General features: G+C 48.0%; 3 protein-coding genes across 5 annotated transcripts in view; all 3 read right to left on the reverse strand.

The window, feature by feature from the left end:
- Nucleotides 1-147: 147 nt before the first annotated feature.
- On the reverse strand, nt 148-6,450 carry ciz1b (cdkn1a interacting zinc finger protein 1b). Of its 3 annotated transcripts, none has more exons than XM_026187705.2 (14): nt 6,364-6,450; nt 5,705-5,773; nt 5,431-5,518; nt 5,210-5,352; nt 5,060-5,118; nt 4,918-4,979; nt 4,683-4,823; nt 2,330-2,424; nt 2,158-2,251; nt 1,884-1,988; nt 1,484-1,636; nt 1,356-1,413; nt 1,074-1,195; nt 148-459 (listed from the first exon to the last, which is right to left on the reverse strand). In XM_026187705.2, exons 2-14 carry the CDS (start codon nt 5,731-5,733, stop codon nt 394-396), a joined length of 1,215 nt encoding a protein of 404 aa, XP_026043490.2. In that variant the 5' UTR covers nt 5,734-5,773; nt 6,364-6,450; the 3' UTR covers nt 148-393. The 3 variants fall into 3 exon arrangements, with proteins under 3 accessions (XP_026043490.2, XP_026043492.2, XP_026043491.2); XM_026187707.2 differs by having other exon boundaries at nt 5,705-5,795; nt 6,364-6,419; XM_026187706.2 differs by lacking the exon at nt 6,364-6,450 and adding an exon at nt 6,038-6,062.
- A 2,105-nt stretch (nt 6,451-8,555) lies between these two features.
- kazald3 (Kazal-type serine peptidase inhibitor domain 3) lies at nt 8,556-10,888 on the reverse strand. The gene is made up of 4 exons (XM_026187614.2): nt 10,342-10,888; nt 9,148-9,308; nt 8,924-9,071; nt 8,556-8,826 (listed from the first exon to the last, which is right to left on the reverse strand). Exons 1-4 carry the CDS (start codon nt 10,742-10,744, stop codon nt 8,747-8,749), a joined length of 792 nt encoding a protein of 263 aa, XP_026043399.1. The 5' UTR covers nt 10,745-10,888; the 3' UTR covers nt 8,556-8,746.
- Nucleotides 10,889-15,471: 4,583 nt separating this feature from the next.
- grin1b (glutamate receptor, ionotropic, N-methyl D-aspartate 1b) overlaps nt 15,472-16,883 on the reverse strand; it is a 73,443-nt gene continuing 72,031 nt past the window's right edge. Inside the window, exon 21 of the mRNA XM_080308980.1 lies at nt 15,472-15,918. Coding sequence (XP_080165106.1) covers nt 15,904-15,918 — 15 coding nt within the window. The 3' untranslated portion in view covers nt 15,472-15,903. The remainder of the gene's footprint in view (nt 15,919-16,883) is intronic.

Genomic DNA, 16,883 nt, shown 5'->3' on the forward strand with positions numbered 1-16,883 from the left:
GGGCGCTGAATGACAAACACTGATAACTCTGCAGGATGAATAACAGTGTGATCGTTTCATTCTCTCATAATGGTAATAATTTATTTAACGAAACAGAAGTGTTAATAACAGTTTTATGACATCACACACCACGAGAAACAAAGCCGGTTATGAAAACATGATTTATTAATGTTTGCATATTAACAACGATGAAACTGACGGCTGTCAGTCATTGTGCAGGTGTCAGGTGGAAACCTGCAGCTGTGAAACGTTTCTCTCACTGCAAACAGAACACACATGGACAGCAGTCCACCTGTGACCTGCAGCTCCTGCAGCAGCCACCAGTCAAACAAAAGAAAGGTGATCAGAGCTCCACCTGGATGCAGCAATGCATTGTGGGACACGGTGAGGCGGTCAGGGTGGAGCAGATCGGTCCTTGTCCCTCTGTCCTCGCCGCCTCCTCCTCTGAGCACGGTGTCTCTAAAACAACAAACAACAGGCAGCTGGGTTACCTGTGTGTGTGTGTGTGTGTGTGTGTCTTCCTGTCTAGCTATCTTTGCGAGGACCGAAATCTGCATTTACCATACTTGTGAGAACCAACAGTCACTTGTGAGGACACACAACCTGGTCCTCACAAATTTGAAGCATTTTTGAGGCTCCAAATGTGGTTTTAGTGTCAGGGTTACAGCTAGGCTAGGGTCAGGCATTCATTTTTAATATGGGGCTAGGGAAAGCATGTCAAGGAAGGTCCTCACTAAAATAGCTGAACGGGGTTGTGTGTGTGTGTGTGTGTGTGTGTGTGTGTGTGTGTGTGTGTGTGTGTGTGTGTGTGTGTGTGTTAGTATTAGAGTGAAACCTGCAGGTACAGGTGAGATGAGGTCACCTGTCAGGTTCCCTCCTCCTGTGTGGTCTTTAGCTCGACTGCAGCAGCTCTGAGCTTTCACTCTGGGCTGTACCTGCTGCACAGGTGCGTCTGTGCTGCTGCAGGGACATTAGCTCACCTGTGACTGTCCACATATTTATGCTGCGCACTCTTCGCTGACACACCTGTTACATACATGAAGTTAGTCATTAAATATAAAGCAGATATGTACCTGCAAGTGGAGGTAGTGTGTGCGTGTCCTGCAGTGTGCGTGTCGAGCTGCAGCTTCACTGTAGAAAAACCTTTTGCAGAGTCGACACATGAAGCCACAAACAGGAACCACAAAACTGCTTCCTGTGGGGACAGAGAGTAAAGCGTCACTTCCTGTTTGTCGCAGAGACACGAGACAAAATCCACAGACACACTGATCTACGCCTTCTGGATTTTCTCTCTACAGATCGTCCACCGGGGGGCGACAAAGCTCCATCAGCTGGTTTCGACCTCCGGGACGTACCGCACGCCGTGCTGGGGTCATACTCTGCTCGCCGCTTGTCCTCCTCTTCCTCAGCCACCTGAAACAGTTTAAAGTCGTCACTCCTGAATCGTGATTTCACTCGACGCCACAGGACGTCCTGATTTTACCTTTTCCTTTGTTGCTGCATCCTCTTCCTCGTCAGCTACATCCACTTCTTCCTCCACCACCGCCCCCTCCTCCTCTTCCTCCCCCTCCTCCTCGAAGCAGCCGACAGCATCCACAGTGATGAGCTCCTCCTCCTGAGCCTCCTCCAGGAGCACCTGGGAGGAAACAGGAAACATCAGCTGTCCCACAGAGGGGCGGGACATCCTGCTGAGCAGCGCCCCACAGAGTGGATCCCGCCGTTGACGGTCACGCGGACAGTCGTTGCTTCGCTTTGTTTCACTGAAGTTTTTAGTGAACACAGACTCAGGATACACGTCACCACCAGCGTCTGCGACACTGACCACCTGACAGCCACAGCCATTGGCTTCCTGCTGTCACCTGACTGCCGACGCCCTCACTCACCTGCTGTTTATGTTCCGATGACTTCATGTGCTCCACAAACTTCCTGGGCGTCCTGAAGTGACGTCCGCACACCGGACAGAAGGGCCGGCAAAGCTGCTTGCACATCTGGAACGAACACACACACACACACACACAGTCTTCTATTGACATTTTAATCTGCACAGTTGGCAAGTACACTGACAGTAAAGGTCTATTCTATTCTATTCTACTCTGATCTCTGTTGGGTAAGGAGGCGTGTCTGCGCTGATACGTCATCATCACGTCTCACTCTCACCTTGTGTCGTTTGGTCCGCCGATGAATGATGACATCACCGCTGAAGTGAGTCTGACAGGTGTCACACCAGCGCTGCGACTCACGGCGGCGCCCCCTGCTGGCAGAGTGACACACCTGAAGGTTTTCAAACTAAACAAATCAGAGCCCCTGATCTGTGTGTGTGTGTGTTCACCTGTCCTGCGGTGTGTGTGTGTTGAGGTGGATGCAGTGTGTGATCTCCTGCAGCTTCTTCACGTGTTCAGGTCCTGCCATGTGCTCCTGAAACAGCTGGAAATAAACAGAGCACACCTGTAGACACCTGTGCACGTCCACCTGTCACATGACCTGACATCCACAGCTGGTGCAGATGTGCAGACTGAGGTTGGTGACGTTGTGTCTGGTCAGCTGTTCGTCACAGAGCTCAAGTTATTACAGGTGTGTCTGGATGAAGCCACCTGATTGGTCAGGACTCACAGCGACGGCTGCAGAGCCAAGCTCACCTGTTCCAGGACGTGCAGCAGTGGCATCATCAAAGCACTGAGGGAGGGGCACGAACCGCGCTCTGACCTCTGTGGTCCAGGTGTAACTGGCTGCTCTTCACTACTGTTTCCCCTTCTGTTTACCTCGCGTGTCTGAATTTACAGTTTTTCATTTTGCAAAATCATCATGCAGAGCTCGGGTGCATCCCTGCTCCTGTTTCCCACCTGCAGACAGTCTTTACGCTGCCGCCTGCCTTTGGTGGCTTTTTGGCAGAACTGTAACGTTCAGCAGTCGCCTCAGTGTTCTCTCACACAACAAAACTACACGCTAACCACACGCTAACCACATGCTGACTGTACTCCAAACACGCTAAACGTCGCTAATCTTTCACATCTCAAAACTCTCTTTTTATCTCGCTCTCTCTCTCTCGCCGTCGTACTCCAAAAACTCCTCCCTCTTCCTAAACGACCTAATGTCACATGTTGCTATATCATTTTTTAATTGGTCAACATGGTACATTTTTCCACCAATAGGAAAGGGTCGCAGGAGCGCGTTCCTTAGAAAACACCCGTTTTGTCTGCAGTTCGTGGCGGCTTTGAAGATGATGCTGCTGCGTCGGCCATGTTTGTCGGGTCATCCGTTGTTTTAAATCGGCTGCTAGTCGATCGATGAGCCTCGGAGCGTTCACAGCCGCTCGCTGCTGTCAGTGACTCTGACTTTAAAACAGGAAGCAGGTGCATGCGCTAACTGGGCAGAGGCAACAGCAAATGTTTCCAGATGTTAGCAAAGACTTGCTGTGGAGAAAGCTGTGGATGTCCTGAGTAGGGGTGGGTTTTTATAATCCATTCATTAAAATCCTGAATCGATTTTTTAACATAAATTTATTTTGCCCGAAACGCCAGAACCTCAGGTGAAACCTCACAAAATTTCAACAACCACCAAACAGCTAAAACAGTAAATGAGAGCAGGAACACGATTCTGCACGGAGACGTGAACACACAGCGCGGAGCCGCGGATCAGAGTCAGCGAGATGTGACTTTGGGGGCAGGGATAGCTCAGTAGGTAAAGTGGTCGCCCCATGATCGGAAGGTCGGCGGTTCGAATCCACTTAACGGCTACCCTGAGGTACCCCTGAGCAAGGTACCGTCCCTACACACTGCTCCCCGGGCGCCTGCTTAGTGGGCTGCCCACTGCTTCACAGAGTGAATGGGTCAAATGCAGAGAAAAACAAGTAATTTCCCCATGGGGATCAATAAAGTATCCATTATTATTATTATTACTTTCTGACCGACGGCACGGACACGGTCGGGGCTGAAAGCCGACAGCTCGCTGATGCTGATGTTTCAGCGGGTTGGCGCTTTGTGTTCACGCCCTTTTTGCGCCGATTCTAAAGCTGTTAGTTTATCTCTCTCCAAACAACACTGACCGAACCAGGATAAAATCTCACTTCATGCACAGCTCTCTCGCTCTCTGTTTCCTGCATTATTCGCTTGCTTGTTACGCACCAGTCTACTGTTGTTTACAGGCTGTCGGTCGCTGTTTTGTTTTTTCGTTTACATACTTCTGAAAAGAAAACCTCATTTCTGCTGTTCAATACTGAACAAATTTAAACTTTCTAAAATTATGCAAAATGTAAAACGCCGTGTCTCTAATAAAACCGCTGTAACTTCAGAGGTGACGTTCATATGTTGATTCATGGTTTTCTTTCATTTTTGATGTACTGCAGAACATTTTTATAAAATCCAGAACAGGAAAATCTCCTTCATGTTTCTGTGTTTTATCTTCAGCTACTTTGACACAAAGGCCTCACTGTGACGCTCACACCTATGATAAAGTCTTGCGTGTGTCAGCTTCCTTTTTATTGATACAAAAATATGTAAATGTACTGATCTGAATTATAATATTTCTGACTGTCAAAATTTCCCAGATTCAAATCGAATTTAATCGAATCGATTCTAGAAATCAGTGACGACACCCAGCCCTAGTCCTGAGTGTGCTGAGGACACCTGACTCAGGTAAGACTGAACGAGGCAGAGGAAGAAGAAGAAGAGCCGAGGGTTTCTTACCAGGAGAGAGCGACACGTGAGGTCACAGACGTGACAGTGGAGTCCGCCCGTCTGTCTCTCGGCCGTCCTGTCCGTCTGTCCAAACTCTCGGCTCTCGCTGCTCTGCTGGATGGTGACCTTCAGTGACCCCACGCCCTGCAGCTATAAACACATCACGGTAGGTTACCTGACAGTCAGGTGTGTCTCCGTTGCTCTGTGGTTCCGACTGCAGATGGAGCATCGCATGGTTCTTTACCTCGGCCACTCTGCTGTCCTCGCTGTCCTCTGCTGCCCCCTGCTGGCCGGGAGGAGGAACATCTGGTGACACAAAGAGGGAAGCTTTATCAATCCGCAGCACAGGACTGAAAATCAGCCTGAAGGATGCCACAGAGACACACCTGCCGCTGGAGCACATGACCCGGGGACTCTGCTGGGCGGAGCAGCGTCGTCCTCCATCCTGTGAAAAACATCAAAAACACACCGAGTGAGTCGAGTTCCTCAGATGTCAGACAGTGACGTCGTTTGTTCCTAGCAGACGACCTCCCAACCTTGCTCGCTTTGAATCCGATTCTTCTGATCCTCCCTCCAACCCCACGCCTCCAGGCTGGCTCGGCCCATCAGCACCCCTCTCTTCTTCTGTGGCGGTGGAGCTGCAGCGTGGCCAGCTCTCAGTACTTCCTGTTTCTGACGCCTGGACAAACACAAGGCATTAAACCAGCAGGAGCTGGGGCTGCAGCGGGGACGGGGAGGCAGAGTCTGTTTTGGGTACCTGCTGGGGTGGAGGCGGCCTCCTCTGAGCAGCACAGACAGGGAATCGAACCCTCGCCAATGCACTTCCTGCAGTGGGTATAAAACACCTGCAGGTGGAGACCAACATGTGAAGCAGCGTTTATCAGCAGCACCCACAATGCATTTCACCTTCTATAAGTTTATCACACATTCAAATCCACGACAGACGTCTGAACCGTCACGCCTGCTCTGAAAGACCTGACATGTGTGTCAGGTTCAAGTCAGAGAAACAACACCTGACACAGGTAACTCACCTGTCTGTCCTCTGTGGCTGTTTGACCATGATGAAGGCGTGCTGACCTCTGACCTCTCAGCAGCTGTACCTGCAAAGATGAAGTTTCTCCTCTGACGTCCGTCATATATGAATGTAAAGCAGTTTTCTTACAGATTCATAACGTGTCTGAATGATTTTAATATGAATTCTGGGAATCAGCCGATAAACAAACCAGCTTTAAATCAGCACATTAAACAGAAATCTGGCACTAAATCAAACCGCAGTTCCAGGACAAGCAGAGGGAGGAGACTTTTGTCATTTCCAAGTCTTTAACATTACAGGCTTCACTTCTGTCACGGAGCTCATTACAAACCTCGAAGCGTAAAGCCGCGGAGAATCAGGTCTGCTATTTGGTGTGTAAGCCGAATTAAAACCGGGCTTTTAGAGACTCGTAATATGTCTTTATAAATTTCTTATCTGAAACTTTACTCAATCAGCAACGAAACAAACAATAAATTAGCACATTTTCAACAGAGACATCCCACTACTAGCTATTAGGCTAACAAGCTAAACTAACGTCTCCAAACAAACACAGTCTGACTTTAAACTTTTTCCTCTATCGTCCTGTTTAAAGACACGAACTAGTTTAATAATCAGAGTTTACACGTTTAAATTGAACTCCAGGTTACTTTAGCTCACCTTAATGTTCAGCAGATGCTAAAGCTAGCTCAGTTACAAGTAAACACATACTGACGATGATACTTGTGTCTTCTGTCGCCCCCTGCCGGCGCGGAGGAAGACATGCGGCCAGCTGAGGAACTACAGGGTTCAGATCCTGGGCCATCTGATCTCAGGAATTCGCATGATAAGGTGGGGCCAGGTTTCACAATGAGCTTACCTGAAACTCTGGCTGATTGGGACCCACACCCAGTTTCACACCTTGGCTCAGGCGATTAGAGGATCATCAGGGGGTCCTTTTGTCCCTCTGTGGGGGGAAACTCCCACTAGGTTTATATCTGGGACTCTCCACCATTTGACCTTAGAACTGAAGAAGCTTCTCGGATGAGAGGTGAAACGTCTTCAAGCAACTTAAAGAAGTCCAGACGCTTTTCTTTGCAGCTCCTTTGACTACGATGACCTGGATGACTGAGAACCTTCACAGACATACAGGGTTCAGAGGTACACGGAATCATCTGTGCACGTTTATATTTGTGCTGTTTTCTGCTACAGTCGGCTTTTCAGAATTCTTTTTTCTGTGTTTCTGTTTCTTCCCAGTCACCAAAAACATTTCAGAAATAACAGATGGGCTGCAGATTTATCCAATAAATTCAGTTAACAGCAAGAAACAGTAAGTAAACTGCATAAAGAGCAAAAATGCAGTTTGTGTTTTTAGTTATTGTTTAATTTTTAATTTATTGTAAATATTGTGCATAATAAAAATAAATTTAATTAATAAAAAGTGAAATGTTTTTTTTTATAGCTTTTGTGTATTTTACAACAGTTTTGGATTACATTGGTGATCAATGTGCATCACCCCTAAAATAAAACAAAATAGAATCTGTGCCTAGGCTGCGTATATTTGCATGTAGCAGTGAGTAAAACAATAAATGAAGTAGAGTGTTGTTTCTTCAGCTGTGTTTCGTGGCCTCTGATTGGCTGGTCTGGAAGTCTGGTAGTTATTTGCAGCTTGTGGTAAATCTGCTGGAATTTCCTGGAGAAGAGCCGCAGTGTGTCGCAGACAGGAAGCACTTCCTGAGATGATCTCTCAGAGATTTATGGCGGAATAAAAGCGTCTGAGTGTGAACGGTAATGTTTCTGACAGAGAGCAGCAGTCGTTATATTTCATCTTTCTGCTGTGTCACGTTGGGCTCAGCTGCTGTAACGTCTCACAGTAATCATCCCAGCGCTGACGGATGTACAGCTGAGGTTCTGATCCTGGACAAATGCAAGACTCCTGGAGGTCGTGCCTCCCTGTCGTCATTATTTTGATATGAGTGACGTGATGATGCCAATAAGCAAAGCAGCTGATGTCTTTATAGCAGCACACACACACACACACACACACACACACACACACAGTTGTTTTCATATCTTAGTGGGGACATCTAACTGACATAATGCCTTCCCTAGCTGCTTACTCTAACCATAACCTAACTGTAACCCTGACACTAAAACCACGTTTCAAAAACAAAGTGCTGAGCTTTTTAAACGTGTTGTGTTGGGCTCGGGCTGCAGGACCTCCTGAAACAGGCCGGACTGAACCAGATTTAGATTCTTGGAAGTCGGAGTTCCTCTGAGACAGCAGCTGGAATGAAATCCTCTCCATGCATCTGTCTGACATTCACAGGAAACTGAAGCAACATGTGGTGAAACGATCAGCCAGAAGCAAAGCCAGGCCGTGCTCCAGCTGCTCTGAAGCCTCCACGTTCCATTCAGGCTCCTCAGCACCGTTAGCCTTCAGGACTGAAACATGAAGCACCAAAGCCTGCAGTTCCTCTAGCATCCAGCAGAGGCAGTAGTGAGTCAATCCACACCAGTGACTGTAGAAAACATGGGCTGTATCCCAATTCAGGGTCTGCAGCCTTAAAGGCCGCATTTTAAGGCCGATTACGGCATTAATTAGTTAGATGCCTTCTAACTAATAGCCTGCTAGCTAGCTTCTAACCAAGCTAGCTAGCAGGAGTTGATAACTCCCTCTCTTGCCCAAATAAATTCATTTGAGGTTGCAAGAACCCAAAATGGTACTAGCCCAAACTGAAATGCCCCTTTTTAGAGTTAACTGGGCAAGCACTGCCCGCCCTGCTTGCCCAGACATGCACTGGAAGGAGGAAAAACTGTCTATAACCTCAGTGCTATGAGTGAAAATGTGAAGGTCTGTTAGAGGCCAGAGGTCAGTTTGTAAACCTTTATTCATAATTTTAAAAAAAGTTTCACACAACAGATCTGACAGGAGACGCAGGCTCGAACGCCCAGCACGCCAAGTGTCCATGTCACTGCCCCGTGTGATGTCAGAGTAATGTTCGCATATACAGAGAAGAAGAAAATCAGAGACGCCTGTACAGAGGAGGTGACATCATGAAGCTCAGTAGATGTCCTGGTCATAGTCTGCGATGTCCATCGGCTGCTTCCTGTCACTGTTAGCCAGGTAGGACGACAGCTCCTCTGACAGAGCCGCAGACAGGTGGAGACAGAGACACGTCAGTGAGACAAACCCGAGTCTTTTAGTTTCCGTTTCTCCCATTTCAAACGCCTGTCTCACCTGCTCCCAGCACTCCCAGTACAGCCGAGGCCGAGGCCGTCCCCAGGTTGTTACGAGCTGTGCAGCGATAGGTCCCAGAGTCCCCCGTCTCCGCCCCCTCAATCTGCAGCCAGCTGGAGAGCTCGAACTTCAGAGGACCGCCTCGAGACTGCGAGAGAGACAATCAGACAGGTACTGAAATCTGTCCCAGAGGGGCGGGGCTGCAGGCTCAGGCGCACGTGTACCTGGACGGAGATGTGCGGGTCGTCTCCGGGCAGGACGACGTCTCGTCCCTCCTTCGTCCACTCGACCAACGCCATCGGAAACGCAAACACTTCACAGAGAAAGATGAGACTGCTGCCCGTCCCGTTCACCTGACTGTGAGGAGGCACCTTAATGACCGGCACTGCCACAGGTGAGAGAGAGGTTAGGCTGGGCGGAGCAGAAATCTCAGAGTGTGTGTCAGTCATTACATGTGAGGAGCGATCAGCTGACTGATGACCTCAGAGAGCTCACATACAGAGATGAGATGACCTCTGACCTGCAGTTTTACTCTGTGCTGATTTCAGGTGTGTGTGCTCGTGTTTTTGGGCCCTCTGGGGTCCCGTAGGCGCTCAGTGTGAGGCGACCGTTTCCTGGATGAAACGTGAGTTCGCCCCTTTGCTCGATATCTGACGTCTGCTCTTCGTTTCCATTTTTAACTGAAGCCGTGCACGCCTGACCTCTGAACTCTAATGCAGATAAAATGGCGCTCAGCTTGTGGAGCTCAACACATCAAAACAGCTAAACCAGCTCGGCCTGGGCTCCTCCTCTTTACTCCGAGGGCTAAACCACAGAGACGGGGTGAACTGAGGAACTCATCATCATCATCAATAGAGCAAGCGCAATCGTATAAATATTTCAGGACCATGATCAATGAAAACTGAACTGCGATGAGAATTGCAAATCAGTCTGCAGAAAGGGTCACAGCGCATTTACTGCCTCAGAAAACCTGCTCATTTCCACACTGACCGAACTATTTGAACTTTGTTGCGTGGTTCGGTCACACCTCTGTCACAGAGCAAACTCACTGGTGGTCTGACAGGTGAGTCACAGCCCTGTTTACCTGCCTGTACTCTAAACAGGTACAGACGATGCTTTATCACTTCTTAATAATGGCTCCATCCTCTACGGGGTCAATTTCAGCTTCTTGCCTCAGAATATGTGTGTGTCCGGTTTAAATATGTGTGCTGTTTTGTGAAAGGAAGCCAAACGATGTCATTCCCCTATAAAGCAAATTTACCTGCAGGTAAAAGTAAAGGAATCATCACCATTATCATCACATGTGAGCTCTCCCAACATATGTACCTTTAAAAATATGAATGAATGAGGTGAGCAGTGGAACAGCAGGTGGTTACCTGCCCTGCGGCTCCCACCTGTCCTGCCTCAGGTGTTCCTACCTGTCCTGCAGGGGCCCCTCCCCGCGGTGTGGAGCTCGGGTGTGGAGTAGACGGCCTCCCTCAGCTGACACATGTTCATGTATGTTCTCCCGTCAGAGCCGCACACCGGCTCCTGCTCCTCACACACGCACTCCTCCTCTTCATCCTCTCCTCCTCCCGCCTCACACCGCAGTCCGCTCCCACACAGCCCGTAGAACACGCTCCGGTTCCCGGGGTCGCAGGGCTGGCCCTCTAGGTTCCCGCACTCCAGGCAGCAGCCGCAGGAGTCCGGCACCAGCCCGGCCCGGCAGCCGCCGGGCAGCGAGCACCGGTCCGGCTGGCACGGCCCGCAGAGCCCCGGCGGCGCTCTGCACGGGCGGAGGCTCAGCCAGAGACAGAGCAGCACCAGAGTCCGCATCTTCATCCGCCGGTACCGGCGGGACTCTGACCGGGAACAGAGACACAACAGAGCCCGGGCTCACACCGGCATCCCCCGTGTCAGACACCGACAGCCTCCGGTCAGAGTCTCGGTAGAGTCTCTGGTTCAGTCCCGGTAGTGTCGTTCAGCGTCCCGGGCTGCTGACGGGCTTTCTGTCTGTGGCAGGTTTGAACAGCTGAGCTGCTCGCGCTGCTTCACTGCACACACGCGCCAGACGCCGCTGTCACGTGTGTCACAATGGACGCAAACAACAGACAGGTTCCGGTTTGACCTTTCAAAGTAAAACATCGTTACAGAGAGAACAGCAGCTCAGACTCTTCATATTCAAATCAAATCAAATCACTTTTATTGTCACATCACATGTGCAGGTACATTGGTACAGCACATGTGAGTGAAATTCTTGTGTGCGAGCTTCACAAGCAACAGAGTTGTGCAAAATACAATAATGTAAACAAGCAAAATACAAGAATGGCTACATCTGAAACTAATAAATATATGTACAATATATAATAGTATATGCATTTCTGGATGTGTATACTAAATATTTTTCTACGTGTGTGTGTGTGTGTGTGTGTGTGTGTGTGTACACATATTTTACAAATTAAATAGAGTAAACAATAAATAAAATATATAAAATAAAATATACAGAGTTGAATATGTGCAAAACAGTGGCATTACTGTACAGTGTGGAGTGCATAATGTTGAAGTTCCAGTAGTGAAGCTGAGGTGTCTATGAAGTGTTCAGCAGTCTGATGGCCTGATGGAAGAAGCTGTCTCTCAGTCTGCTGGTACGGGACCGGATGCTGCAGAACCTCCTTCCTGATGGAAGCAGTCTGAACAGTTTATGGCTGGGGTGACTGGATTCAGGCCACTAAATTTGGGATTTGGCACCAAGAAAAATCTATTTAAACTAAAATCCAGCACTCTGAGCTCAGAGCAGGGATCTGAGGCTCCACCCACTCATGCCCACTCATCACCACCCTGCAATTCCTCTGACGTCCAGCAGAGGCAGCAGTGAGTGAGTTCCATGTTAAAACTTTAAAGCAGAAATAAACATGTTTACAGCCGGATACACAAACTGTTGGGTCTCTAAGATCATTTTAAAGCTTCCATTATTAGGGGGCGTGGCCTCTTTGACTGACAGGTGGATGGTGACACAGGTGGCTGTAGCTGCTCGCTTCACCTAAGCTGGACCTCTGGACTGTGTTTATGCTTCTGGAGCATCTTTACTGACATCATGTGACCAATAACATGGCTGCCATGAGGACACTGTTTGAGGAGGCTATACCAGAGTTTTTTGTTTTTGTTTTTTTTTTAACTTTTTATTTTCATTTTTTAAATTGAAAATGAACAACAAACAAACAGAAACAAACAATAAAAGACGTTTACAGTTATGGGACAAAGTATCATCAACTAGCCAAAGCTTGACTGGTCATTATGACCAAAAAAAAAAAAAAAAAAAATTCTCAGGAACACACTCTAGTATCTTTATCTTTCTAACATTGCCTCACCCATCTGAGGACCGAACACAGAAAATACGGGCGTATTAATAATAATAATAATAAATAATAATTATAATAGTAACAGTATTGGTAATTACAAAAATTTAAAAAAAAAAAAGAAAAAAAAAAAAGAAAAACATATCGTGTGAACCCCTCCCACCATCCCCCCACCCCTTTACCCCTGTATGGCTCTCAACTTCATCACATTCGTGTATACAAACAGCCCATATTTACACCCGTCTATACACAAGAATCAGCACAACATTCAAGAACTCTGATCAGAAGGGCCTAACCGAGGATCAATTCAGGGTAAACCCAGAGGAATTTACATCATCTCTATATTCTGTCAAGTCCAAAGACGGTAATACTGAAAGAAATGGTCCCCAAATTTTTTTAAAGGTTCCGTATTTCCCTTTTACACTATGCGATATCTTCTCAGGTGTACAGTAGGATGCTAACTCATTAATCCAATATCTCAGTGTTGGAGAATTTTCAGATTTCCAATGTGTCAGAATACATTTTTTAACTGCAGTACTTGCAAGTAAAATAAAATATTTCTTGTGGTAATCCACGTTTATAGAATCTATGTCACCTAAAATCCATAGTTTTGGGTCCATTTCGACTTGGATCCCAATTACCCTTGAAATTATTTCAGTGATCCGTCTCCAGAACTCCTCTATTACTGGGCAATTCCACATCATATGAAGGAGATCACCATCTATCACCTTACATCTCAAACATTTGGGAGAGTAATTAATATCAATTTTATGTAATCTGTAAGGTGTATAATATGTCCTGTGGAATATATTAAATTGCATTTGTCTATGATTTGTGGAAATTAACATGGTCTGTGCCTGTTCCATTAGATGGTACCATTCTACCTCTTCATAGACATAGCCCAGATCTGCCTCCCATTTTCTTTTCAGAGCCGTTTTGTTGTAGTCAGGTAATTTTTCATTAATAATAGTGTATATTGAAGATGCTATTCCTTTTATTGACTTCCATGGTTTGGTGCAAAGATGCGTTTCAAAAGGACTTTCTTTAGGAATTATACCAGAGTTTTAATCAGTCTGTGTGATGCTCCTGTACAGAAAGGGTCACCTTTGGATTCACCTGAGATTTTGAGCTTCACAAACCTGAGGTTTCTGTACAAGATAAGATAGAAGATAGAACTTTATTAATCCCTCGGGTGGGTTCCTCTGGGAAATTCGGTACAAGTAAAAAGCTGCCTTTGGTCTGATCACGTGGAAAAAATTTGAATGCATGTGTAACTGAAAAATCTCCAAAATGAAATGACAACAAAATGAAAACTTCATACCTGACCTGCACTTCCTCAGAGCAGGTAAGGTTCAGTCTGCAAGAATGAACACGTTCCAACTTTTATTCTGAAAGTCCAGTACTCTGACTTCCTGTCTCGGTGTCTGACCTGACAGTCTCTGAGCAGCTGAGCAGCCTGCCGGCTTCCCCCACAAACAGCAAAAACGAAGGCAGCTGTTAAACTCATCCTGAGGCTGAAGCTGGGCTTTACAGAGTGGAGGCTCCCAGGGTCCTCCAGGAGGTTCAGGAGAACCCCGGGACCTGCTGGGGCCTCAGAGGTCGCAGTGGGGGTGAATGTGATTCAGGTGTCATTCAGCAGCAGTTCCTGAGTAAACGTGTTGGTTTGTCTCCTCAGCAGCACCAAAGCGACTCAGGAAATAAAGCAGCGGCGGTGGTGCAGGTTTTGGGCGTGGCGCCCTGCTGGCAGACAGGAATAGAACCGTAATGGAGGGTTTAAAATGACGTGTCTGCAGGCTTTTTTTACACTCTCGTGCTCTCGCACTGTGCCTGTGTCCCAATTCAGGGTCTGCACGCTTGAAGTACGCGCACTACGCGTACTACGTACGGTGCGTACTATAAGTACGAGAAGTACGGAAGTGAGAGGCTTGTGAAATGGGACGGTCTAGCCTTCGCCCCGCTGTTCAGGTTGCCTAGCAACCATGATACTAACCGAGAGACACGTTACATACAGCTTTGTGGGCGACCGTGGCTCAGGGGGTTGGGAAGCGTATCTGTAACCGGAAGGTTGCCGGTTCGATCCCCGGGCTCTCTTTCCTGGTCGTTGTGTCCTTGGGCAAGACACTTTACCCTACCGTCTACTGGTGATGGCCAGAGGGGCCGATGGCGCGATATGGCAGCCTGGCTTCTGTCAGTCTACCCCAGGGCAGCTGTGGCTACAACCGTAGCTGCCTCCACCAGTGTATGAATGTGAGAGTGAATGAATAGTGGCATTGTAAAGCGCTTTGGGTGCCTTGAAAAGCCCTATACCCCACTCCTGGTATAATTTGGAGCCTCATGACTGGTAAACTGAAATGTATCTATGGAAAAGCCCTATATAAATCCAATCCATTATTATTATTATTGTGTGACAGAAATGAAGGAGAAACATGTTTTGTTGGTCATTCATTTTTGTCATGACATCACTTTGATTAGTTGAGTATCTGAGGCTGAGACCACAGGACTGTAAACATGATTGTTGGGCTTCATGTCTGTGCTGAACAGTCATTTAAGATTAGCTAGTAAATGACAATTAGCTAATGTTGCTCATGAGACTAAAGTCATCTCACTGTGGTAATGTAAATATAATATGGCCAATATTATAGTATTGTCAGATTATTATGAGATATATATATATGCATATATATATGCATATATATATATATATATATAGTCAAGCGTGCAGACTCTGAATTGGGACAGAGCCAGAGTGTGTGTGAGTGTGTGAGCCTGGTCTTTACCTGAGCAGGTGTGCGTGTTTCAACTGCGGGACGTGATCAGTCCTGAAAACCAGCATGGAGGAGTTTTTACTTCTCTTCATGCAGCAGCTGCTAAAGCAAGTTTTTTAGCTCCTCCCTCATTCAGAGCAACGTTATTCTGATTGGCTGCCCATCCTGAACAGGAACTTTGAATCCCCCTTCTATGCAGTGCACAGTGATCTGACGACCTCATCATTACTAACGTTTTTAACATGAACGCCCGCCACAGAAACAGGAAGTACGCGCTGGCTTCAGATGCACATCAGTAAAAACACCGCTCATGAATGGGAGACGTATTTGGATCGCCCCCTGGTGGCTGCTACACCATTCATCATGTTCCATCGTGTAAAGGCCACGCCCCTTCATATGAACAGAAAAGGCGGTTTGCGAGATTCAGAGAAGGAACCTTTGACGTCAGCACGTTTAAGATTTTTTATTTTGATTGTTACATTTTTATTAAAACTGAAAACCGTCCCGAGCCGTCATCATCATCATCATCATCAATGACACAGTGCTGACTTGGCACAGCAGGACTGGACCAGACCGGTCAGAGGTCACGAGCCCATCTCCCCCCCTTCCTCCCCCAGGGGGGAGCAGAGGTGTGAGATGAACACACAGTGGTAGTTCCACAGCAGCAGCAGCACCATCAGCAGCAGGCCGCAGAGCAGCAGGGCCACCAGCAGGGGGAGACGGCGCGATGCTGACGGAGGGCAGGAGTCGCCGCAGCTGACGGGGAGAGGGAGAGGAGGGGAGGAGCAGCGATGGAGCCACAAACAGAGGCGTTTGAGTCCCGATGGGTCAGACTGAGATGAGCTGACAGGTGACGGCATGGTCCTGGAGAGGTCAGAGGTCAGGTGGAGCTCAGCTGAGAATCAGAAACAGAAACATTGGTAAAAACCAGAAGCTCCGTAATGCTCCAACCTGAGGGGGGGGGGGCCCACTAAAGGTCACATAGTAGATCTGAGGGGAGGGGGGGGGGGACAGGAAGCAGGTTACTCTGATCACATTTTAAAAAGTAAAAGCGTGCAGAGAGCATCAGGCCCGGGCTCAGGTGTGCCCCTGACGCTCTGACCTCTCCGACTCGCTATCATGGCCGACAGTTTGACTCAAACACGAGCTCTTTAAATGTCAGCACACGTCTCAGCAGAGGAAGGCTCGGAGCTGCTGAGGTGTGACGAGCCCAGCGATACCTGCAGATGTTTCCAGATGTTTGTGAACGAAATTAAAGCGAACTGAGTGACACTGAACGTCTCACCGGCTGCTCGGAGAAACCAGCAGCCTCAGCAGGAAGTGTGTGGACTGGGTCGCATCATGCACGGTCTCGCTCTGACCGTGTTCAGTGAGGTTTGGATTCGAGTTTACGTTCCCGTTGAAGAAGAGCCTGAAGTGACGGGAAACCAGGAAGGAGCCTTCAGGAACTCCACAAGAAGAACATCAAAATCCCTCAAAGAGGAAAATCTGGAAGCTCCACGGAGCATCGAGGGGGAGGAGGAATTCAGCCTCCTCGTCTTCCTCACTCCTCCGCTTCATTACAGGCTCCAGAAATAACACAGGGTTACCATGGCAACAGCCAAAGGGCTTCAGGGTTACTGTGACGACCACCGAGAGGAGAAGCACGGGAAATACACAGACCCTCCACCCCACGCTGCGTCTGTCGCTTTTACTCCACATTCATTAAAACAGAACGCTCTGAAGCCCCGTCTGAGGCCCAAGGCCTGGTCCCTAACCAGTCCCTGTCTGAGGCCCGGTCTGGTCCCTAACCAGTCCCTGTCTGAGGCCCGGTCTGGTCTGAGTTTTCATGCACGGAGCTGCTGGTTTTTCCTGCACATA

The sequence above is a fragment of the Astatotilapia calliptera genome, chromosome 12 (assembly GCF_964374335.1).
Source record: "Astatotilapia calliptera chromosome 12, fAstCal68.1, whole genome shotgun sequence".
Taxonomy (NCBI): Eukaryota; Metazoa; Chordata; class Actinopteri; order Cichliformes; family Cichlidae; genus Astatotilapia; species Astatotilapia calliptera.

Coding starts and splice junctions, on each gene's coding strand:
- kazald3 (XM_026187614.2), bottom strand. CDS start 10,744: ATGAAGATGCGGACTCTGGTGCTGCTCTGTCTCTGGCTGAGCCTCCGC. Junction 9,309..10,341: donor GAGGGGCCCCTGCAGGACAG/GTAGGAACACCT, acceptor CACCTGTGGCAG/TGCCGGTCATTAAGGTGCCT. Junction 8,827..8,923: donor ACTGGGAGTGCTGGGAGCAG/GTGAGACAGGCG, acceptor CGGCTCTGTCAG/AGGAGCTGTCGTCCTACCTG.
- ciz1b (XM_026187705.2), bottom strand. CDS start 5,733: ATGGTCAAACAGCCACAGAGGACAGACAG. Junction 1,989..2,157: donor GGCGGACCAAACGACACAAG/GTGAGAGTGAGA, acceptor TGTTCGTTCCAG/ATGTGCAAGCAGCTTTGCCG. Junction 1,196..1,355: donor TGACCCCAGCACGGCGTGCG/GTACGTCCCGGA, acceptor CTGTCCCCACAG/GAAGCAGTTTTGTGGTTCCT.